Raw genomic sequence first — 16,546 nt, forward strand, 5'->3', positions numbered from 1 at the left:
CCTCACTGGTGTCCCCTGCAGGCCTGGCACAGCCTGCTCTTGGCCTGGGGCTGCTGGCAACGATCAGCGTTGACTCAAGAACCCCTCCGTTGTGAGCACTGGGCTACCATTTTTTGAGGGCCTGTGAAGTAGCATTTTACTTACTAATTTAGCATTCATTAAGTAGGTGTTATTCATTTTCACTTTATAGATGAGGACACTGAGGATGCTAAGTAACATGCCTCAGGGATAACAAGCAGAGGAAGCGAGATGAGAGGCCAGGTGACCCGGGCACCAGAGCCTGTACGCTAGACTTCTGTGCTCCTCTGCCTTTGTGGGTTGAGCCTTTGCTGTGACTAAAGGGTAGGAGCCCATGAAGGACTCCTCTTAAGTTAGACGGGCTCTCTCCTCTTAACTCTCACTCAGGAGGTCCCCATCTTGCCACCGGCAGGTCCTTAGGGCAGAGAGCAGATGTTTAGAGCAGGCAGGTGGCTGGTTGAGACCGTAAGTCCCAGACCTGTGTCCACACCAGGGGGACCCTGCTTGAGGTAGTTTCCTTCCTTCACACCATGGACAAGACTTGGCTATGGAGTGTGCTGGGTGCTCACTCTTCCCTAAGAGAATAGCCCTGGAGTTCAGCAGCACTTGCCAAAGTGGCAGATGAGTGCTGACCCCAGCCCCATGGCCCCACACGGTTCCCTCTCTGACCTTCTGTAGTGGGAGGACTGAGGAGTGTCTAGGAGCCCTGTGAAGGGAAGATGAACAGGTGCTGGGGCTTTGTGGGGTTGGGGAGAGACAGGCTGCGGTTCCATGGCCCCAGGCTGATGTGCTCTGGGCATCTCACAACATTGCAGAGCCTGGTTCCCATGGGAGGGTCCAAGGGCCCCCTGCCTTGGCCAGGAGAGCCCTGGTCCTGGGGAAGGGAGGCTTATTGCTGACAGTCAGTGAAGGGAGCTGCCAGATGCTGCCCTCGAAGCCAGAGGATGACCTGGGGAACAAAACTTTCACATGCTTGCCGAGCTCAAAGGTAAGAGTTCACTCCAGTCATGGTCTACCTGGAAGACCTTTGGTCTTCTGTCTGTCTGGGTAAGCAAAGCGAGTCTGTCCTCCTGTAAGGACCACTGGTGTCCCCGGGGAAGAACCTGTGGCTGCTGCTCATTCTGAGAACAAAGCTGAGACTCTGCTAAGCCAGGGAAGCTGCGGTGGGTCCAGAGCTAATCCTCACAGCCAGAGCACTGACAGTGGCAACAGAATGAAAAGGCCAAGGTATTCAGAATTATATAGGTGGACTGTGTGTTTTCTAGTTCCAGGCATTTTATTGTGGAAGAGCATGTTCCAGAATGTTCTGAGGCAAACCATCCATGTGGATCTTTGAGGAGAGGTGCATGTTACCCCCTCCTGGAGCCCATGAGAACGTTAGCATCCTATAGGCTCCGGAAGGGAATGCTGTGAGGAGACCTGGTTAAACCCTTGTTTAATCCGAACTTGTCAAACACCTTTGACCATGGATCTTTTTCCCAATGCCTGTTAACTTCTCTCCACTTTGGGAGGTGCCATCTTCAAGGAGAACCAACCCCTGAGCAGGGATTTAGGTTCGAGGGACCAAGATAGGAACAGATCACGTCTGGAGAGCAGGGTAGATAGAGGCACGGTCATGTGGCAGACAGAACGGACACCCAGTTTTAGAAACAGATTTGTAGCAAGTTGATGTGATGCTAAAGCAAACTGCAGAGTCTGAGCAATTATCTTTCTTCCTGACAAGAGAAAGGAAAGCCAGAATGGGGAGACAAGGGAATACAAAGGAGGGAAAGAGAGTGTATACACCAAGTACCCATTATGTGGCAGTTTATCTATGAGCTGGGGCATCTGGGGGGCTCAGTGGTTGAGCGTCTGCCTTTGGCTCAGGTCATGATCTCGGGGTCCTGGGATCGAGTCCTGCGTCGGACTCCCCACAGGAAGCCCGCTTCTCCCTCTGACTGTGTCTCTGCCTCTCTCTGTGTGTCTCTCATGAATAAGTAAATAAAATCCTTAAGAACATTTATCAATGAGGCAAGTATCACCATTTTGCAGATGAAGAAACAGGCTCAGAGACCTCTGCTCAGCAGATTTCTGTCCTATCTGTGACACGGACATGAACATGGTGTGCCTACTTGCTAGCAGTGCCATGGTGAGAAGAGTGACGTTCTGAAATTGGAATGGCCCACCCAGCCCCGGATCTTTTCTTTGTTTGTATAAAGACCATCTCCTGGGACAAGTCAGTTTGGGTTGGTATCTGTTTATACTAACGCTCTAAATTTAGGAAACGAGCAGATGATTTACAAAAAGGTCAAAAAAATAGCCAGGACCCAAATTCATCCTGGAGAAGTGGAGGTTAAATCCATGGGGGTGGCGCAGGGTTGGGGAGCTGAGCTGGAACCGACACAGATAATATTGGAAGGCATGGATAGGTTGTGCTGTGGTTTAGTATTTTACAAATGGCATTTCCTGTCACATAGCTGAACTAAATACCACACATGTTTGTGATTAAATAGGACTGGCTGCGGAACATCTGTGGTAATAGTGCCGGCACTCCACGCAGCGGGCACATCTGTGACCTAAGGTGAGGGTGCAAGCTGTAAGGGTTTTCACTTCACATAGAGTTTTGTGTTGTCTTAGGGTTCCTTTCTGTTTCAAAAGCTTGGTTGCCCCTTTAAAGGGAGAAGTTCTATAGGAAGGATATTTTAAACCCTCGCATAGCAAACCTTGAATGGATGTCTTCTGCACACAGAGCTGTCCCTGACTTTGGCTTTGTTTCTGGGACGTACATCCCGGAATAGCAAAGGAGGGGAACTAGATTGCAGACCCCCAAGCAAACAAGAACCACAGGGAGGCTTTGCACATAGAGCCCCCGTCTGGCCCCCGTGTTGCAGTTGGGGAGTCCAGTCCTGGGAGAGTCTGAGAATTCCTTCTTTGGGGGACAGCCAATGAACTACACAGATACTGGCATGAAGACATTCTTTCTCTAGATTATGCAGCATTGTTGTGGAGCAAAAAAGGCACAGACATAAAAGGACTAAATCCAGCCCTTTGCATAAGGCTTGGGTGTTGCTGAGGGTCCAGATGTGTTCATGAGACTCGAGTCGGGGCCAGCCTGACAGTGACAGTCGGGCGGAGCAAATAGCAGGAGGTTACTGCTAGGTGCCTGTGATGCTTCCCTGAGCTGGACACCCCTTCACCGTCCGTCCTCCCCCAGCATCTGGCAGCTACAAAGAAGCCAGGTCCTAGGGACCATCCGAAAGGGTGGTGTTCTCCCCAGGTGGGGACGGTCTTCAGCTGCAGATGGAACAGGAATGCTGATTCGCCAACCAAGTGCATCTAATTTGATTTTGATAATCTGCAGGAAAAGGTAGAGCTTCGTTTTTACACTTTATTTGACTGGTGTCTGAAGAAAAGCAAAGGAAATCTGCAAAGAACAGCAGGAGGAGACCCTCGAGAGTAGAATGGGGGTGGGGGTGGGGGTGGCATGGAAGGACAAGTCGGGGAGTTGCATGAAGTTTGGAGAATTCAACAGTCTACCAAGATGGCCCTAGTACTGGAAGAGGGGGTGGCATCTGAGGGAATTTGTTGGGCAGCAAGTCTGAAAAATTGTTCATCGCTAAGGGTGGGGATGCAGTCGAAAAGGGACAGAAGTGAGGACAGGCTGAGTTATGAAAGCCGGTCTCAGAATTGACCCAAATTTTTACTGAGCTGTTGTTCTTGAGCAATCACAGAGAAAACTGTCTCAGAGTTTGTCTTTCCCACAGCCTGGTATCCAGGCAGCAGGGAGGTGTGGTGGGCTCTGTGGAGAAGTAGGCTCTTTTCAGGTAGGAATAGCATCTTTCAGGCTTAGAGAGCTCCTGCGTCCAGGAACTCTCCTTCAGTGAAAAGTAGAGAGATGGGAAGTGTTCAGAAATGAAAATTAGGACCCCAACACCAGCAAGTAATCAGATCTCTTGGGACTTCTGGGGTGGTGGATGATATGGGATCACACCTGCATCTTTCTGGCTGGGTGATGTTAGGCAAGTAGTGTCACCTCTCAGAGCCTCATTTTCCTCTTCTCCAAAATATTATTACCTAATGGGGTTGTGAGGATTAAATGCACACACGGCCCTTAGCGTACGAAGAACACATGGCATAATGTTTGTTGGTGTGGTTAATTGAGCAGAATACCTCCAATTCCTGCCTAACTCTGAAATGGGGTGATTCTTTGAACTGAGGAGGGCAGTATAAAGATTTCCTTTATGGGAAACTGAAAAAGACTATTTAAAAGTATTTAGTCCAAAATGCACTGAACTGCGTGGGGATGTCAGACATTTGAGGGTAATGTGGAAAGTACCCTAACGAGTGAGACAGAATCTTTCTGGAAAAGTTTTATACTCTGACTTTCAAAAAATATTTGAGCTTTTCCTGCAACAACTTGATAATTTTTATCCCCAATTCTTTTTGGTGAGATAATTATCCCATACTCGTGCTGCTTTTTCATAAGGCTTGTTGCAAGTAATTTGCAATAGTTCTAATAATATTTAAAGTGTTGCTATTTTTTGAAAGGTTTACTTTTTAAAACAATTTAGAATGAATGCATATATTCCATGATATTCTTAGAAAAATTCCAGGATGATTTCTTCAGTGAAAGAAAAAGGTGGGGTCCAGGGATTGTGTGTAAGGGCAGACTTTCTCGTGTTTGCTATGGCCCGTGGCCTACCTTTCCTGATCCAACATTTAGAGAGGTGGGTATAATTATTTTAGGGCTTCCCTCAATATTTTTGGGGCTGTTAAACTCTGGGTACATCCAAGAGAATGTGCCAGGCCCTGAATGCCATCTGTCACATGTATTGAGGTATAAGGTTGAAGACCACTGTCTACGTGTATCCTTGTTATTCCCAGGGTGAGGAGGCACGTGCACTTACTTTTAATTTGTGCTTGAGTTCAGCGTCTCTGATGCTACTTCAAAAGTGAGCAGCTCAACAGGATGTCTAATAGTTTAAGGAGAGGCAACCACTCCCTTAGAAATCTTCAAACCTCAGAGATTGATTTCTAGCAGCTTCCACCCTAGTACATTTTTCTTTTCTACCTGTGCCTCATTCAGCCTTGGTGTCTTGCCCTGTCTCTGAATTTTATCTGGCATTGTCTTCCAGCAGTTAGCAGGATAATCCAGATAGGCTGAAAACAGACCCAAGCATTAGAGCCTATGGGGGTGGGATGCAACCCACAGCAGAGGAAAAAGCCATGGAATCCAACCAGAGGCACTTTCCTCCAGAGGAAGGCAGCTGGGGATGTTGTGCCAGGGATCCTGGATTCCCAGCTCTGCGCTAGACGGATCCTGGACCTCAGAGAAGATGCCTGGATGCCGTGGTCTACTCTGGATTGTCATCAATGTAAATGAGATGTTGCCTGTGACGAGGCTCTGGAAATGGTAGGACTTAGGGCCCCTCGGGGAGGCACAGACACATATTGAGATCCTGCCCCATTTGCAGTGCAGAAGAAATCCTGAGGTTAATAGGTGCTGCTGCTTGAATACTCTTGGTTCCAATGTCTTGAAGGAGGTGGGGTGAAGTTGGAGATGACAGAGGCAGGCACATTCTTGACGTCTCAGCCCTGGGCTTTTGCATCCCTCCCTGAGACCCCGAGGGGGCCTTGGATAGATGGAGGTTCTGGAAAGGATGTGGCCTTCTTTCCCAGCTGAAGAAAGGGGTGAGTTAGGAAGGAGGGGAGGGAAGGGAAAGCCTTAGATGGAATCGATTCTAGTTGTTGATTTTGGGAAAACTGATGGGGGTGGGATAGGGGAGAGACTTTGAGGTCGTATGAAAGGAAGGGGCAAAATAGGTCAGAGAGAAATGAAATGTGTGTGAAAAGGGTTGATAAGAAGGGCAGCAAGAGGGAGGCAGAAGAGGAGCCAGAAGAGAAGAGTGGGAAACACACCTGCCCTTGACCACGGCGAGCCAGAGTCTTAGCCCCTTATTCTAGGAGCATCTGAGTCCTGCCTTTTAAACAGGGACAAAGGTTTGGGCTTCTCTTGGGCACCATACAGAATTCTGTTTAGTTGTATTAAACTCACAGTTGCTGAGTGCCTCCTGTGGAAGAGTTCTGCTTATTTAAGGTAAGAGATATTTTTGCGAGGTGTGTTTCCTGAAGTTCAAGGGTCACTTAAAAAGTCATAAAATTGATTTCTTTGTCTGGTTTATGAAAATTACTTTCCTTTTTTAAGAAGCAAAAACTCTGAAGAAACCAGTATCACTGTTCAAAATTTTGCAAAGCTACCGGTGGAAAAGAGATGAGGCAAAATGTTTTGTAGAGATCAGAATAGTATTCCCCTAAAGCGGGCTTTATTTCTTCTCTTTTTCTTTCTTGTTTAATAAACCCAGCTAACGTAAATATTTACATGATGTCTCAGTCCATATGAAGAGTTATTTTGGCTGGAGTCCTTCCGAAGACCATAGGATAGGATGGGTCAAGAAACAGTGCTGCCGATTCCCTGCCTCTGAGCCTCCTGGTACGTCCCATTGAAACATGGTCTGCCTGCTTCCAAGGGAAAGTGCTTGGTGGCAACTCCAGCCCAAGGGCAGTGACAGTAAAATGCCCTCCAGAGAGAGCCAGCTGGCCTGGCCTGCTGCTCCACTGTGTGTTTTTGTGTCCTCAGGAATGTGCGGATTTAGCAAATGACAGCACTGAGCGTGCCCTGTCCCCAGTAGAGCCCCGGGCTTGCTTGCTCTCTATAGTTTGGCTCTTTTCCAAGAGTGAATGATTGCATTGGTTGAGCCCTCATTATCCACCAGGGGAAACGTGAAGGCCGGCTGGAGGGAGACAAATTCGCCTTTCTCATGGGCTTTATTCCAGCAGGTTTTGACTTTTCATATCATGGAGTTTCACTCATGCAGTTTTACTCTCTGTCGACTTGGAAGTTTTGTCAAAAATCCCAGTGGCAGGGGTGCCTGGGTGGCTCAGTTGGTTAAGCGTCTGCCCTTGGCTCAGGTCATGATCCCAGGGTCCTAGGATCAAGCCCAGCATAGGGCTCCCTGCTCAACGGGGACCCTGCTGCTTCCTCTCCCTCTGCCCCTCCCCCTGCTCATTCTTTCTGTCTGTCAAATAAATAAATAAAGTCTTAAAAAAAAAATCCCAGTGGTAACATAATATCTGCTTTTGAAAAAAAATTCAATTGGATGTCAGCCACGACAGAATTATTTTAGAGTGGGAAATGACCTCAGAGATGATTCTGCTCTGATGGCTGAATGTCTGGAGGGGCTTTGCACACAGCTAGTGAGTGACAGAGCAGCGCCCAGCATTCTGGGTGCCCAGCCCCCAGGTCAGTGCTCTGGCCCTTACAGCTCATTGCCTCTGATGTCATTAGATTAATCTCAGTAATTCATGTTGTATTAGATCAGGCTCAAATTCTGGTTCTTTCCCAACTTAGGTATATACTTGAGAAAAATGATCACAAAAAAACTTATATAAAAACTTAGTATTCATAGTAGCCAAAAAAATAGAAATAAACCAGATGTCCCTTGACTGATGAATGGATAAACGAAATGTGGGCTGCTTCACAATGAAATATTCTTCAGCCACCAAATGAAATGGAGTACTGATATATGCTATATTGTGGATGAACTTTAAATGTCCAGACCCAGAAAATTAAAAAAAAGAAAAAAAGTAGATGAGTAGCTGTCAGGGACTTGGGGGTGGTCGTGGGGGGAATGAAGAGTGACTGCTAATAGGTACAAGGTTTATTTTTGGGATGATAAGAACATTCTGGGAATGTGCTGGCTGCACAACTCTGTACTAAACACCACCGAATTGTTATTTTTTTTTAAAAGATAAATTTTATGTGTGTGAATTGTATCTTAATAAAGCTGTTATAAAAAAAAATCCTAGTTCTGTCTCTTACCAGTTGGGCAGCTTGTAGGCAGTGACTCTAAACCTAAGCAATCTCGGTTATGAAATAGAAATGATGATATATACTTCCCAGGGTTGTTTTGATAAGTTAAGTCATGAATTTGAAAAATGCTTCTAAACAATAAACCTCATATATTTTAGGAGCAATCAATGAGTTATAAGTATAAACTCATTATGAATTGGGTTTTTATCTTCTCTATTTCCTACAACACTAACAAGGTCTGACTGCACAGTCATTCAAATAAAGAGTTTCTGAATTGATTAGAGTCTTGCAGTTTTTTTACTTTATTTTTGCAGTTTTTAAAAATTGTGATAAAAAATAACAAATTTTTAACAATCTTTTTTACCCTCAACAAATTTTTAAGTGTACAGCACATGTTGCACTGTTTTACAACAGATTTCTAGAACTCTTTCATCTTGTCTGACTAAAAGTCTATACCTGCGGAACAGCCACACCCCTTCCCCCCCAGCCCCACATGCTCCTTTCTGCTTTTATGCATTTGACTACTGTAGATACCTCATGTAAGTAGAATCATATAATATTTGTGTTTTGTGCTTATTTCACTTACCATAATGCTCTTAAGGTGCATCCATGTTGTAGCCTGTGCCAGAATTTCCTCCCTTTTTAAAGGCTGGTATGTACCTATACCACATTTTTTTCACCCATTCATCAGAGGATGGACGTTTGGGTCGTTTCCACATTTGGCTATTGTGAATAACGCTGAAAGGAAGATAAGAGTATAGATAATCTCTTTGAGATCCTGTTTTCAATTTTTTTTTTTTTTTTGGATAAAATTCCTGAAGTAGGATTGCTAGATCATATACGTGGTAGTTCTATTTAAAAATTTTTTTGAGGAAACTTGATACTTTCTTTTTTTTTTTAAGATTTTTTAAAAAAAGATTTTATTTATTTATTCATGATCGACAGAGAGGGAGAGAGAGAGGGGCAGAGACACAGGCAGAGGGGGAAGCAGGCTCCATGCAGGGAGCCTGATGTGGGATTCGATCCTGGGTCTCCAGGATCACGCCCTGGGCTGAAGGAGGCGCTAAACCGCTGAGCCGCCTGGGCTCCCTTGATACTGTCCTTCATTTTATATTCCTACCAACAGTGCACAAGAGTTCTAATTTCTCCACATCCTTTTTGTGTTTTTTTTTTTTTTTTTACTTTTTTTTTTTTTTTTGTCTTAAAGGTATAAGGTGATATTGTGGTTTTGATTTGTACTTCCCTGGTGATTAGTGATGTTGAACATCATTTCATCCACCTGTTGTCCATTTGTATGTCTTCTTTGGAGAAACATCTATTCAAGTCTGTTGTCCATTTTTAAATTGGTTTATTTGTTTGCTTTTCTGCTATTTAGCAGGAGTTCCTTATGTATTTTGAATATTAAACCCTTATCAGATGGATGGTTTGCAAATATTTTCTCCCACCCTATAGGTTGCCTCAACACTGTATTGTTTTCTTTTCCATGTGAATTGGAATCCGATGAAGTCCCAATTTGTCTATTTTTGCTTTTGTTGCTTGTGCTTTTGGTATCCTGTCCAAGAAATCATTGATTGCCAAGACCAATGTCATCAAGCTTTTCCCCTATATTTTCTTGTGAGAGTTTTATAGTTTCAGGTCTTTATATTTAAGTCTTTAATCCATTTATAGTTGATTTTTGTGTATGGTATAAGGTTCTTTTATTTTTTTTTTCCCCTATGGATATCCATTTTTCCCAGCACAGCTTGTGAAGACATTATCCTTTTCCCATTGTATAATCTTGGCATCCTTTTTGAGGATCATTTATCCATGTGTGTGGGTTTATTTCTGGGCTTAATATTCTGTTCCTTTGGTCTATATGTCTGCCTTAATGCCGGTACCATACTGTTTTGGTACTTTGTAATATGTTTTAAAGCCAGAAAGTGTGAGGTCTCCACCTTTATTTGTCTTTCTCAAGGTTATTTTGGCTATTCAAAGACCTTTGAGATTCCATATGAATTTTTTGGTTGTTTTTTCTTTTTCTTCAAAAAATGTCATTAGGACTTTGGTAAGGATTGCACTGAATCTGTAGATTGCTTTGGGTAATATGGACATTTTAACAATATTATGTCTTCCAATCTATGAATGCAGGACATCTTTTTATTTGTGTCTTTTTTCATTTCTTCTAGCTATATTACTTTGTAGTTTTCAGTATAAAAGTCTTTTGTTCCTTTTGTTAAGTTTATTTCTAAATATTTTATCCTTTTTGATGCTGTTGTACATGCGGTTGTTTTCTTAATGTCCTTTTTGGAAGGTTAATTGTGTATAGAAATGCAATTGATTTTTGTTTGTTGATTTTTATCCTGTGACTTTGCTGAGTTTTTATATTACTTCTAATGATGTGTGTGTCTGTGTGTAGGGTTTTCTATAGATAGATCATATCATCTATAAATAGACAAAAATGTAATTTCTTCCTTTCTGATTTAGGGATGACTTTTATTTCTTTTTCTTGTCAGTCGCTCTTGTTAGGACTTCTGGAACTATGTTGAATAGAAGTGGTGAGAGTGAAGATCCTTGCCTTGATCCTGATCTTAGAGGGGCTTTTAGTTTTTCACCCTTGAGTATGATGTTAATTATGGGCTTTTCATAGATGGCCTTTATCATTACTTTGAGATAATTGCCTTCTTCCTAGTTTGTTGGCTGGTTTCTTATCATGAAAAGGTGTTGAGTTTTATCAGGTGCTTTTTCTGTGTCTATTGAAATGATCATGAGATATTTATGCTTTGTTCATCATCTGGTGAACTGTCCTTGCATCCCAGGGATAGATGCTGCTTGATAATGGCGTATGATCCTTTTAATCTGCTGTTGAAGTTGATTTATTAGTATTTTATTGAGGATTTTTGCATTTGTATTCATCAGAGATATAGTATTTTTCTTTGTTTGTAGTGTCTTTGGCTTTGGTATCAGAATAATTCTGGACTCATAAAATTAGTTTGGAAATGTTCCCTCCTCTTCAAGTTTTTGGAAGAATTTGAGAAGGATTGGTGTTAATTTTTCTTCAAATGTTTGGTAGAATTCTTCAGTGAAGCCATCTGGGCCTGAGCTTTTATTTTTTGGGAGGTTTTGACTACCAGTTCAATCTCCTTACTAATTATAGATAGGTCTGTTGAGATTTCCTATTTCTTTATGATTCAGTTCTGGTAGATTATATGTTTCTAGGAGTTGGTCCATTTCTTCTAGGTTATCCAATTTGCTGCCATAGAATTGTTCATTCTGGTCCCTTATAATTATTGTTTTATTTCTGTGACATAAGTGTATTATTTTATAATAAAATGCATCTTTTATTTCTGGTTTTGAGTATTTTCTCTTTTTTCCTCAGTCTAGCTAAAAGTTTGTCAGTTTTGTTGATTTTTTTTGAAACAAACCAACTCTCAGTTTCCCTTTTTCCCCCCATTTTATATTCTCTATTTCATTTATTTATGCCCTAATGTTTAGTCTTTCTTTCCTTCTCCTAACTTTGGGGTTAGTTTGTTTTTCTTTTTCTAGCTCCTTGAGCTGTAAAATTAGGTTGTTTATTTGAGATCTTTCTTCTTTTTTAACGTAGGCGTTCACCACTATAAATTCTACTCTGCTGCTTTTCCTACATCCATAAGGTTTGGTATGTTGTGTTGTCACTTTGCTTACCTCAGAATATTTTCTCATTTCCCTTTTGATGTCTTCTTTGGCCTGTTGGCCAAATTCAAGAGTGTGTTATTCAACTTCTACATTTGTGAACTTTCCGGTTTTCTTTCTCCTGTTGATTTCCAGTTTCATTCTGTTGTGGTCAGAAAAGATACATGGTATGAGTTCAGTCTTGATAAATTTGTTAAGACTTGTTTTGTGACGTAACATGTGATCTCTCCTGGAGGATATTCTGTGTATGCTTGTGAAGAATGTATATATTCTGCAGGTGTTGTGTGGAATGTCCATTTGGTCTATCGTGTTGTTCAATTACTCTGTTTCCTCATTGATCTTGTATCTGGATATTCTATCCATTATTGAAAGTGAGTTTTGAAACTCTTATATTATTGCGTTGCTGCCTATTACTCCCTTCAGTTTTTTAATGTTTGTTTCATATATTTGGGTGCTCTGGTGTTGGCTTTATATATATTTGTAATTGTTATATCTTCCTGGTGAGCTGACCCATCATTATATCATGTGCCTCTTTGTCTCTTGTGACAGTTTTTGATATAAAGTCTATTTTGTCTGATATAGTATGGCCATCCTTGCCTGCTCTCATTTCTGTTTGCAGAGAATATCTTTTTACATCCTTTCACTTTCATCCTGTGTGTCCTTAAATCTCAAATGAGTCTCTAGTTCACAGCATATCTTTAGATCTTGGTTTTTTGTTGTTGTTAATCCATTTAATCATCAGAAGTGTTAGAATTCTTAAGCATTTCTTTGAACTCAGTTAATCTGTAAATCTGGTTGCTTTTATTTTTATTTTTTTATTTTTGAACTTTTATTTGTGACAATATTTTATTTTACCTTTGTTTTCTTTTTAAGTGAACTCTATGCCTTACATGGGGCTTGGACTCACGACCCCAAGATCAGGAGTCACAAGCTCTACCAACTCCAACCAGGGTACCCCCTGGTTGTTTTTTAGATCTAAGTATATTTCTCAGAACTAAAGTAACTTGATTTTCCTCCCCCTCCTCATTTAATATTCGTATTGTCTCTTTCTCCTTTCACAGACACTGCATATCTGATTCATAGACAAGACCACAATTTGATTCCAAAGATGTGTTCCACAAACCCAGGCAACTGGGTCACATTTGATGATGACCCTGCTTTTCAGTCTTCTCAAAAGTCAAAGAATTTACCTCTGGAGAATCAAGGCATTTGTAGGCCCAATGGACTTAAGCTGAACCTTTCTGGTGCTAAGGAATTTCCCAGTGGATCTTCCTCTGCCAACAGTACGCCTCTCTCCTCTCCCATCATAGACTTTTACTTTAGTCCAGGACCTCCAAGTAACTCTCCTCTTTCTACACCTACCAAGGACTTCCCAGGTTTTCCTGGCATCCCCAAAGCAGGGACTCATATGCTTTATCCTATCCCAGAATCATCCTCAAACAGTCCACTAACAACATCAGGAGGAGGCTCTTCCTTATTGCCTACTAAATCAACTTGTTTATCCCACACTTCCTTACCCAGTGAGCACGCATGTACACATCCTGCTCCCAAAGTGGGTCTTCCAGATGAAGTTAGCCCTCCCCCGGCCGAAAGCCTAGGGTTTCAAAGTGATACTCCCCAGTTTCAGTATTTTCGGGAGGACTGTGCTTTTTCAAGTCCATTTTGGAAAGACGAAGGCAGTGTTTCCCAGTTTGCCTTTGACCCTCCAGGAAGCAGAAAGATGTACGCATCAAGAGACAAAGACATGCCTGTCGATCAAAAAAGCTTAAATCAGTGTTCACTCAACTACATCTGTGAGAAACTTGAACATCTCCAATCAGCTGAGAACCAAGACTCCTGTGGAAACTTGTCTATGCAGTGTCAGTATGCTGAAGACACTGCCTCTTCCTTTGTCCCCCACACACTCTTCAGGAGTCAGCCCAAACCTGGATGGTCTTTCATGTTGAGGATTCCTGAGAAGAAGAACATGATGTCTTCCCGTCAGTGGGGACCAATTTTTCTAAAAGTCTTACCTGGTGGAATTTTGCAAATGTATTATGAGAAGGGCTTAGAAAAACCATTTAAGGAGTTACAGCTTGATTTGCACTGCAGGCTTTCTGAACCCAAAGTTGAGAACTTTAGTGTGGCAGGAAAAATCCATACTGTGAAGATTGAACATGTGTCTTACACAGAAAAAAGGAAATACCACTCTAAGACAGAAGTCGTTCATGAACCAGACATCGACCAGATGCTGAAGTTAGGGTCCACAGAGTACCACGATTTCCTCGACTTCCTGACTACTGTGGAGGAGGAGCTGACGAAGCTGCCAGCTGTTTCGAAACCAAAAAAGATCTATGAGGAACAAGAAATTTCCCTGGAAATTGTGGACAATTTTTGGGGTAAAATCACAAAAGAAGAAGGAAAATTGGTTGAAAGTGCTGTCATAACTCAAATCTGTTGCCTCTGCTTTGTGAATGGAAACACGGAATGCTTTTTAACCTTGAATGACCTTGAGCTGCAGAAGCGAAATGAACGCTATTTTGAAAAAGACCCAGAAAAGAAGGGGATTGATATTCTTGACCATCATTTTCATAAGTGTGTGAAAGCACAAGAATTCGAGCAATCAAGAATCATTAAGTTTGTCCCGCTGGATGCCTGCCGGTTTGAGCTGATGCGTTTTAAGACTTTGTATGGTGGGGAGGATCTTCCCTTTACCCTCAAGTCTGTCGTGGTTGTCCAGGGGGCGTACGTGGAGCTTCAGGCCTTTGTCAACATGACCCCATTGACTCAGAGACCATCCTGTGCCAGTTCCTTGAGGTCCTGTGACAACATAATGATACACTTTCCTGTCCCATCACAGTGGATCAAGGCCCTCTGGACCATGAACCTCCAGAGGCAGAAGTCCCTGAAAGCCAAAATGAACCGCCGGGCGTGTCTGGGGAGTTTACACGAACCTGAATCTGAACCTGTTATACAGGTCACTGTGGGCTCCGCAAAATATGAGAGTGCCTACCGGGCCGTGGTATGGAAGATTGACCGGCTTCCCGATAAAAATTCAAGTAAATAGTCAACATGCCAAGTTGATTTTCTTGGGAAATAGCTTCAATGTTTTCATCCCCCTCCTTGGGTTGAAACCCGGCTGAGACACATGATAACTTCAATCCCCAGGGGCCACACTCACATTGCCTGGTGGGAGGCAAAACATTTAGTCAAACAGCTGAATTTGTTCTCTGTGCCTATTTCTACCAGATAAGTTTAACTTAAAAAAAAAAATTTTTTTAAATATCATTTAAAAAATACCCTCCGCTAAGATTTTGTTGTGGATGGTGGCACTGAGGGAAGATTTCTAGTTGAACTTTTTGACATCAACCACCAACCTCAAATATTAAAAATATTGCTCACAGAGCTTAGATTCCCTAATTAACCTTTAAAGATCTCTCATCCATGAATATACCTGCACTTTTTTGTATTCTCAGCCACTACCGTGTTCTCTTTAGGTTTTGTTCCCTGCTCTCTGAAATAAGACTGCCTTTCATTTTTACCTAAATTGATTTCTTTTGTAAAATTCTTTAAATCAATCAATCAATTAAATTGAGAGAGAGCAAGCATGAGAAAGAGCACGAGCTGGGGTAAAGGGTAGAGGGAGAAGCAGACTCCTGGCTGAGCGTGGAGCCCAATGCAGAACTCGATCCCAGGACCCTGGGATCATGACCTGAGTGGAAGGCAGTTGTTTAACTGACTGAGCCACCCAGGTGCCCCCCAGAATGATTTCTTTAGCTGAATTAATTTGGCCATCTTGACTAGTTGTTTCAGAATTAAGTAGACACAATCCAAGCATTAAAAAAATCAGTTAATGTTTTAAATGTTTACAAAGCAAATGATGAATCTAGAAGTTCAAAACTTTGAAAAGACAGTCCTTGCACCATGTTTATTTTAGAATAGTAGCTTCGTTGTGGGTGTATATAATAGAGCAAAAAAGCAAACTTTGAAATTAAGGCTGCTCCCTGTTTTAGTTCAGTTATTTCTAGCAGAGCACTGGGATATGGAGGCAGATTTGGGGGATCTGCGTTGATGCAGTCACTCATTCAATCAAACCTTTATTGAGCAAGTACCACATCAGGTGCTGGGGTTAAAGATGAATAAGATCTGAGTCCTGCTTCTAAATAGTTTGCAGCTGATTTAGTCCTTCAGGGAAATTTAATTTCAAATTGAGACCCTTCAGGCTGTGGACTCTGGAGGAAGCACTTTTATCTGGGGTGGGCTTATAACAGTGTTTCTCAAACTTGGCTGTATGTTAGGATAGCCTGAGAGCTGAGAGATAATTTTAATGTTCAGGCTCTCTTCCATGCAATTGAATCAGAATGTCTGGGGGAGGGGCCTGAGCACCCGTATGTTTTGAGAGCTCCCCAGATGAACCTAATTGTGTCAGGGTTGAGGAGCACTGCTCTGTAGGCTTTGGAACGTTCTGGGAAGGAAGGGCAAACCTTAGACTGTATTGGACTTGAGGGGTAGAATGGATCATGCCATTGGGCGCAGAACCATCCTGTCCAACTTGGAATTTGCTAACTTAACATCTCTTTGGACTATAGTTTGGGCAAAGGATAGGTTCAAGCAGGCGAGAGAGACAGCTGGGTGGCTGAGGAGTCCCAGGGCCTCGTGCAGACGGGAAGCCACTGCACAGTAGTCCTCCTTGACTCTGCCCCCACCTCTCGGTTGATGCCAAATTCTGCACTGCAACGTTCTCATGATTTATGTTAGTTAGGATTCTAGTTCCAAGGAAAATGAAGAACAGCTCAAGCTCAAGGCAGGACAAGGTGGCGATGGGGTAGCATGGTCACACAGATGGCTTCTAATAGTGCCTCCTGGTCAACTCCAGCGTGATGGGAATATGTAACGTGATACAATCCACAGAGGTACTGTTTCCTGCCTTCTTTTATAACTTTGTTGGAGAAGCAAGTTAAAAACTATTCTCAGGTTATCTTCATCCTAGGGAACAAGTTTTGAGGTTGTGAGTACAAGGTTCCAAATGCTAGTTTCAAGGTTATCTGTGCT

At 42.6% G+C, this 16,546-nt stretch overlaps 1 protein-coding gene across 3 annotated transcripts in view; it reads left to right on the forward strand.

Moving 5' to 3' along the window:
* The window catches only part of STON1 (stonin 1), a 48,563-nt gene that overhangs the window by 20,672 nt on the left and 11,345 nt on the right, over positions 1-16,546 (forward strand). For 2 of the 3 annotated variants that reach the window (XM_025466317.3, XM_035721708.2), the window contains one exon: positions 12,577-14,553. In XM_025466317.3, the coding sequence (XP_025322102.1) occupies positions 12,624-14,553 (1,930 nt within the window). In that variant the 5' untranslated portion in view covers positions 12,577-12,623. Of the gene's footprint in view, positions 1-6,359; positions 6,488-12,576; positions 14,554-16,546 lie in introns of all 3 variants that reach the window. The other variant, XM_025466308.3, reaches the window with a different exon arrangement.

The sequence above is a fragment of the Canis lupus genome, chromosome 10 (genome assembly GCF_003254725.2).
Source record: "Canis lupus dingo isolate Sandy chromosome 10, ASM325472v2, whole genome shotgun sequence".
NCBI classification, from domain to species: domain Eukaryota; kingdom Metazoa; phylum Chordata; class Mammalia; order Carnivora; family Canidae; genus Canis; species Canis lupus.